Source organism: Habropoda laboriosa, unplaced genomic scaffold (assembly GCF_001263275.1).
Source record: "Habropoda laboriosa isolate 0110345459 unplaced genomic scaffold, ASM126327v1 scaffold18, whole genome shotgun sequence".
Taxonomy (NCBI): domain Eukaryota; kingdom Metazoa; phylum Arthropoda; class Insecta; order Hymenoptera; family Apidae; genus Habropoda; species Habropoda laboriosa.
In genome coordinates, this window is record NW_017100152.1 from 2,212,044 (window position 1) to 2,220,709 (window position 8,666).

The window sequence follows — 8,666 nt, forward strand, 5'->3', positions numbered from 1 at the left end:
GTGGAAGCTGACGTGTTCTCCAGGAAGAACAAGTATAGTAGTATTGAGAATAGATTATATTTTGAATTTTTCTACTGCGAATTTCTCTGCTTAACGTAGGCCCAGGCCGGGCCATAAAAGCCATGGGTCCGCTGACCGTGGTTCCGATCCAAGTATGTAACAAATGCTTCTCCGCACTTTATGCAGTCGTGCGACAACACCGAACTGAGTACCTGTTTTTCACTCGGGTTTTCGCCTCCGTTATTTTGTATTACATTTGTATCAATAAACGTTTTTTTTTTCTCTGCAATCGATTGAGTCAATTTTTATTCGCAAATTAAAGATCCTCAATACGAACAAAGCATAGCGTTGTAGCTCGTAAATATATGACAGAGTTAAAGGGTGAACGGATCCTTTTAATCTGGAAATCATTCATTCCTGTTACAGATGGTGCAGTTTGTATGCGGTCGCTCGGTTGGCGAGTCACGATCAACCATGGAAAAAAACGCACTAGGAGAACGCGACCCTAGATCATAAACCAATAAGGAGAGAAGAGGAAGAGGAGGTTGTTCGTTACTTGCGTTTGAAATTTTAGACGACCTTAAATTTAGTTGCCCTTGGTTGAACGTGCCGCGCACTATTCGTCTCCTGAATTCTGAACAAATTCAACCTTGAAACGAGCGACCTCTTTTATTTTTCACTACGATATTGCAAGTGCCCGTGTCGTGAAGAAGATGGAAACGGGAGGGCTAGGACCGACAAGCCAGCAGCGACAGCAGCTAACGAAAAAGCGTAAACACGTTGAATGCTTGTTGATCAAGGGAAGATTCACGAAGAGAGAGAAGAAAAGGGATCATGTGTCACGTTCGCTAGAATGAAATCGTGCGACTACGCGTTAACCACACTAACACGCTTGAAAGCAAAGTGAAGAGAAAGCAGGCGCGAAGAGGAGGAAGAGAGAGAGGAGGTCATGGTGAAAATGGTGGTACGGAGTGCAGCAAAGTAACATGAAGAAGCGTATAGTTGTCGATTCGATACAGTCAATTAAGCTGCCTCGACGCAATTAAATTTAAGCAGACGGATCGCTTTCATCAATGCACACGCGCACAATGAGATAGTACGAACCGGTGGCAAGATTACCGCCTCAAGTAATCAGAAGCCGGGTAATAAAGCCAATTAAAAGTGTCAATCAGTAATCGATAGATCGTGTTCTTGGGTCTTTTCTAAGAAAAGCTCGACTTCACCCGGTAGCGATTAAAAGAATGGCTGCGGTTGCGAGACGAACCGTTCGACGGCGATGTGGTCTCTTCGTGATCGCTTACCTATGTGCCACAATTCTGTGGATCAGCTGTGCGGGCCAAAGGCCGTTGAATCTTGCCGGTACGAAGAAACGGGACGTCTACATCGCTGGATTTTTTCCGTACGGCAGCCACGTTCCCGAGAGCCGCATTGGTCGCGGCGTGATGCCCTCGGTGAAGCTCGCCGTCGATCATATCAACGAGGACCGCAACGTCCTCAAGAACTATCGGCTACACATGTGGTGGAACGACACAGAGGTAACCTAGTGAAATTCCATAAACCCCGAAGGGAGAAGAAGAGCATCGTACACATTTATACACGTACATATTACATTATATGCGAATGAAAATTCGAATGATTCCGCGTTAATAATTTCATCAAGCTGCTCGTTCAATTTATGCCATTAAAATTAACGACTAATTCGGGGAACGCGATCTTACTCGTTTCATTTATTTTTGTTATGTATATTCATTAATTCCGCACGGCGCGACGACCATTACTGGAAAAGCTATTATACATACACCTACATTCTCCAGGAAATCAATTTATTCGTTATCGTGCTCGGTGCAACTGGTTTACATGTTGCATGCAAAAATATCAACTCGGATAACATAGGTCAGTTTATTCCTTGGCGTTCACCGTTATTCCTCGTTCCAGTGACAGTGAAGAGTATAGAAAAAGGAAGGGGGAGAGCAACAGCCAAAATTAATGTTTAGCTTCGAAATGAACAACTGCGTTCGTTTCCGAACAAAGATCGTTTCGAAATAAGTACGCGCCGCGCCGGAAAGAATGATTGTTTCTCCTGGAAAAGAGGAGATATGTATGGATTCGTACTTAAACTTCTCTTGGCATTAAAATTCCCAATCACTCTACATATACCTACAGTGTGTGTGATTTATCTGAGAATACTCAAATATCGAAAAAACTATGGATGACGGGGAAAAATACTTAAGATAAAAATTGTAGAGTACTAAGGGGCATGTATGATGCTTATATTTATTTAGATCTTGCGGTGACCTTGAAAAACTCTATGACAGTTACGGTTAAATTTTTAAATAGAAACCTATAGTTTTTATTACATACTCTTGTAGCTGACGTTAAAACGTTTTCAAAACACTGCCTATACGTACATTGTACACTAATCAATGTCAAAATATTAAACTTCAAATCTGATGTGCCCCCGGTATTAGCGTCACGCTGTCCACACCGCAGCTAATTCCAAAAACTCGTGTAGAATTTCAATGGCTACGTAAACACAAATTGACTATGCAATGACATGAGACAGTTTGTCCTAATGCTTCCATAACATTAGATTGGACGTAGCGGTCCAGTAACGAGGCTCCAAGATCGCCAGACTTTTCCGCGTATGATTTTTTTCTCTGGGACTATTTGAAACACAAAGTGTTCAATACGCCCGCAGACACAATCGATGTATGTAGATATTGCAAAGCTGAAAAGTGTAGAACGAAAGTTTTAAGAAGGATGGAAAGCTGTATGTTACTTGATGGAAAACACATTGAAGGAAAAGTAAGATTTAGTAGCAGTGTTTTCACACTCCCCCACACACTCCCCCACATGCACGGTTATTTTTAGAGCCACGTTAGATTTGAAACTTTATATTTCGACATTAACTACTGCAAAATGAACGTGTAAGCAGTGTTTTGAAAATGTTTTAACGTCAGCTACAAGAATGTGTACTAAAAATTATAGGTTTCTATTTAAGAATTTAATCGTAACCTTCATAGAGATTTTCAAGATCGTCGCAAGGCCAAATAAATATAGACATCAAATGTGTTCTATATTAATCAAAAAACTCTATAATTTTGTCCTAAATACTTTTCCGTGTCATCCACACTTTTCGAGATATTTAAGTGTTCTCAGATAAATCACACACACTGTATACAACCCCTGTTCTAACACGTCTCGTATTTCCAAAGTACGAACCAATAGACGACAATGTAACGGATATGCGTGCAATTCTATACACGCGCAGCAATATGCAACTATCTAACAGCTCTCCTTTTGCATTCACTTTCGGAAATATGTACTACGTACACAGGTATAACATTCCTCTTCGAAAGGAAATGTGTACGTGGATTCTACTAACAATAAGATTCACTTCTCCCTTTGTCGATAGTCCCATCTCTCGGTGAAAAGAAACGGTTGAATTCGGAAGCTTACTTACGATAGATGCATTGAAATTGGTCGGTGAAACGAAGATAGGATAGGGGAATATATAATTTGGTGGGTGGTTTGATTGGGAAAGGTCGGTTCCGTTCTTGATATTTGATATCAAAGATATATCGAGGGCCTCCATGCGAACTAAACGTCACACTTTCCTTTTTAAGGATATGGGTTAGTAGGTCTCCAAGAATTCTGTGCCTCGTCATAAAATAGTAACGAAATTGAGGGTACTCTACCATATCGAGGGAAAATAACGTTTCGTTAGTTTTCGGCGGGAGAAAATTTTTTTATTCAGTCCGGTACACGCGCGTCGCAGCCGTCGTCGCTGTCGCCGCTGGACCAGCACGCTCATAAATGGACCAGCGTGTGAAAATATTTGCACAAATTCCAAAACCAAATGCCACTCGTAAAAGGCAGATGTACACGTGAGGAAGAAGGAGAGATACAATATGATAAACACGATTCTGAAAGTCATCGCGCTCCCCTGCCCCATAGAGGTGATACCTATTCCGTCTTTGAACGTCAAATAAGACGTCAGAATGTTTCGGTGTAAAAAACAATCTTTCCGTGACACGGGAGGGCAGAATTACGAACGCTTTGAAGATAAACGTCGCGTCGGAACGCTAACGAAACTCTTTCGCCTCTCGGTATGCCGCTTTTAATTGTAAGTGTTTGAATATCGAAATGTCCATTCTCTCTTTTCTTGACACAATCAGGCCATTACAGACGTGAGGAATCGCTGGCAAAGGTAAAATAAATCAAGGAGTTTTCTCTTACGTGAATCGCGATGCGATCCGAAATAAGATTTTATGTACATTGAAACTACCGAATTGATCAATTTTTTCCAACGAAAATAATAAATTCAAGGCAATGAGAAGCACGAGCGGAACAACTTTCACTGTCTTTAATGAAAATAATCGGTACTTTCAGCTAACAATGTCATTCGATGGAAAGAGCGAGTTTGTCGTTGTAAGTTTACCGCGTCGACATCGTTTCCCGATAGGACGACAATAATTCATTAATTGCACGAGTCTCAAAACGTTTTCGCTCGAAAGAGATTTATACCTCGCACAGCTCATCCATTTCTGCCTTCCGTGTACAAATGTTCCTAAAATGAATAACCAAACTCCCTTTCAATTTATATTTTAGCCCATTGCTACGTGCACACCGTGCGCGTGCGTGAGTTCGAACCATTTAACGGTGTACTACTAATTAACCGGGAACTCTTCCGCCTATGCGGACGATTCTTCAAACAGAGAAAATCAATGAATCTCTCTCGCTGGATACAGTAACTTCATAGAAACGTCATAAATTTGTCTAAATGTGCAATAACTTACAAATCGTCCAGAGAGGAGCACAGAATCCGTATGAATGCTATACCTGAGCGATTTGCCTCGAAAATTCCATCTACATCAATTCGTTTTGTTCGTTTTCTACCGATTTCTCTGCATCTCGCGTACGTATGGTTCGAGAAAAAAGCCTGATCGTTCGTGTCATCGTTTTGCCCGCTGTTTCGTTTGCTTCGATCTCATTCCCTTTGTACCTTCCACTTTCAACGAACCAGAAGCTCCGCGTTAAACTTTCATGAAATCGCCAGCTTTCCCTGAATCATCGATGTTTCGATTGAAAATCCTTCTCCGTAGAGTGTCATGGTGCAATTATCGCGAAGAAAAAAAGAGGAAGTATGGAAGCACATCATCCACATTCTTTCGTAATACGTGTTAGATACATACAATATATGTGTATACGCTCGAGAAACGATTCAGAGGAAGAGCTGCATTATAAATAACTTGTCTCGTATCTGAAATCAATGACTTTATTTCAAGTCAGAGACACGGACACCGTTCTAAGTAATCTTCACCTAGAACTGATTATTATTATTATTATATAATCATTATCACTCGAATTTCATTTCTTATACGATTATATTATAACACGGACAGATCGATATTCGTTACGTTCAATCGCTGTCCATTATACGAGTGTATTCATTTACCTTCTCCGCTCTAAATAGACATTTGTGAATTGGTACGTTAAACTACATAGATTACTGTACAGGATGAATTAGCAATTTCAGGGAAAGTCGCGGTTCCCGTTTAATCGGAGATAAGAAGCTAGACGAATGGTTCAGTGGTCAAGAGGCAGACGAATGATTTATAAAGATAAGGGAATTCCATTTTGAGGTTGATTTTTCGGGAAAACGACTCGGCTAGCCGATAGAGCAAAGTTCGACAGTGGAGAGTAATTTTAACGAGTTTCGTGTGTTCATACGTAATACACAGGGAATAATTGCAGGGAAAGGAAGAGAAAAGTTTCGAGGAGCTATTGACTCGTTCAAAGTTTTTACAGTATCCCTCAATTCCGCTAACGCACCGGCCCAAGTCGTAAATACGTAAAGCACCGATAGAATCGTTCGCGAGCAATAAATAAATTTATTACCCCGATTCGATGTTTCAATACGTTCCAGAACATTAAATTTATTATTTTAAAGTGGTATTGATGATACGAAACGGTCTCTACCGATGAATGGAATTTCCGAAAGAACGAATGAACGAACAGTAGAAAACGCGTTTCAATTATCCTACGCGAATTATGATGGTTTGCCGGTGAAACATTTGGAAATCAGTGGAAACGAGCACGGCAAATCTCAAGCTGTCATGTCACAAAACTTACAAACTGTTTTGCATCGCGCGCAGGGATATAGGTGAACGAAAAGTCAGCCGCTATTCAGCCCAGGGAACTTTCCAAGTAGAATAGGTAAATGAATAGTGTCTCGTTCAATAGGCGCTTGTGCATCGTACATGTATAAGTAGGTATACGCGCATGGTGCATCGCAAATAACATGTCACGTCGTCGCGTAAACAATCGCTTCTAATTTTTAATCTATACACCAAGGTTCCAGATTAAATCGGTCCCCTCTCGAGAGAAACAAACGAAATCCGTTTAATATCGCAACGTACTGGCGTAAGTGTATCGAAATGCTCGAACCTTTCGCCTGGTGAATTCTGAAATCGATCTACAGCCACGATAATAGCGCTTTAGCGCACGTGCTGCATTGAAAAACGCTTCTCCGTATTTGGCTATTCCAAACCCTATTACCTTCACGCTCCATTAATTCGGGGAAATTTAAGGATATTACGTCAGAGACATCTAAAAGTTCTACTGTTACGTTACCATGGAAAATGGAGGAACAGTGCAAGAGCATTTAAAATTTTCACCGTTGTACCGAAGCAGAAAACTTGACCCCATTGTTCCCGTATATTTTGTCCGTTTTGTCCGTGCATGCCGTTCGATTCACGGCGGTGCTTATACCGAAAAAAAAAGTATTTCGTATCTTGAAAGCTTTGATGGAAATGTTTCATTTGAAAATTCATTTTCGCCACGGGGAAAGTGGGAGAAAAATTTTTTCTCGTGACGGGATGAATTTGAAAATTTGAAAAATCTCTTGCGCGCTCGGCTGGGAAAGTTTCATGGAAAGTAAATGTTAATCAACCGAAGGGAAGTATGGAGATTTAATGCGTAAACTTTAGTTTATTCAACGGCGGGCTCATTTAGCAAGTTTTCGGTCGAGTATCGTAATAAATTCAAAGTTGAAGCGTCGCGAAGTTAATATCCCATTTACATCGCGGGGCCAAATTATAATTACTTTTGCCGCGACGCGATCAGTTTATTTTGCCTCTTAGTTCGCGCTCCCCCAAATTTCTCCAATCTTTTCCAACGTCTTTAAAAACTAGCTATCTTCTTATCTCAGTCGGATATTATTCAATTTCAAAAATGCCAAATCTGGAGCAAGTAAATTACGTCGCGTTCTAAATGCTATTCCAAGAATGAGGAGTTGACTGGCGATTCCCGGTTAAAAGGTTAATCATTTCAATTTCACCGCACAGAAGTGCAGGTGGTTCCCGAAGCATAACTGTCGATGAGTGCAACTGCCAAGTTGGTGTCATGAATTTGGCGAAGAAGGGTGACAAGAGAAGGGTACTCTAAAAAGCGTGTCACGGCGGAAAGGATAAAGGCGGTAGCGTCGTCTCCGCGCAAATGGTGTGCGAGCGTGATTCGAAAATGTTTCGCGGAACGCAGTGACGAGGGTCTATTCAGCCTTGATACGGAGGAAAAGGGGATCCGGTCAGCTATCCGCAGATAATCGCGACCTACAGCTTCGCCGAGCAATAATAGCAGTTCGCCTATTGGAGCATCCTCGTCGATAAATTGTACATAGCGTCCGTGGAAGGACACCGGGCTCACGGCACCTATAGCTGACCGCCCATAGGTTAAACCTGCTGGTGGCTAGACGTGATACGCTTCTCGCCTTTTCTTTCCTTCTCCGATCTCTCTTACTCTCTTTGTTTCGTACAACTTCAGGAACACCGCGCACTTTCAAACTCTAGATAAAGCAGAGAGGAGAGAAAGAAGGACGAGGCAGGATGACCATACGATCAGAGAAGAAACGGGGGGAGAAACGGAAAAGGCGAAAGGGGAAAACAGGGGTGACGGTGGGGGGGAGCTCACCTTGACTCAGTGGCTGTGCAGTATCGATCCACCGGGCAAACTCGCTAATATAATTGTCTTTCCACCGCAAAAACTAACAGCCAGACTAACATTGGCTGAACCGGTTACGCTACCACGGCTTATTCGCGGATATTGGAAATGGGTTATTGAAATGAAATAGTCTTTGTTAACTGTTAATATACTATTTATTATCGGACTCAGAGGAAACGTCTTTACTGTTTGAAATGTTCTAACGGACTGTTTCTGGGCACCCAAAAAGAAAGTCGAGGTCCGCTTATACCTAGGAACTGTTTACTTTATGGTATCGCAGCGTGCAGTGCTAGACGAAGACGAACACGAGACACATCTGGTGGAAGCTTAGTGCCTTTGTCTAAAAGAACGCGGAGACATTTTTGTCCTCGCTTGATTATTTCTACAGGGTGTTGTTAGAAATAATCCAACAGCGGACATCAAAATTTGTTACCTAAATTTTCGCACCCGCAGCTATTTGACACGGCGATTAAATTGACCGACTTCCGGCTCGGCGAACTTTACTTCGTATCCCAAACGAAAATCCCGGACTCGCGCGATAAGTTCCCGTTGGACGTGAATTACTTTGTCCGGCGTGTTAAAATCCAGTCTAAATTACCAGTTTATCCGGTTTTAAACGAAGGCGACGGCAAGCTCTGTTTGGCCTTTAAGGGGTAACTAAGAAG

General features: G+C 41.8%; 1 protein-coding gene across 1 annotated transcript in view; it reads left to right on the forward strand.

The window, feature by feature from the left end:
• The first annotated feature begins 1,241 nt into the window (after window positions 1–1,241).
• The window catches only part of LOC108575842 (gamma-aminobutyric acid type B receptor subunit 2), a 68,816-nt gene continuing 61,391 nt past the window's right edge, over window positions 1,242–8,666 (forward strand). Inside the window, exon 1 of the mRNA XM_017938753.1 lies at window positions 1,242–1,535. Within this exon, the coding sequence (XP_017794242.1) occupies window positions 1,242–1,535 (294 nt within the window). The remainder of the gene's footprint in view (window positions 1,536–8,666) is intronic.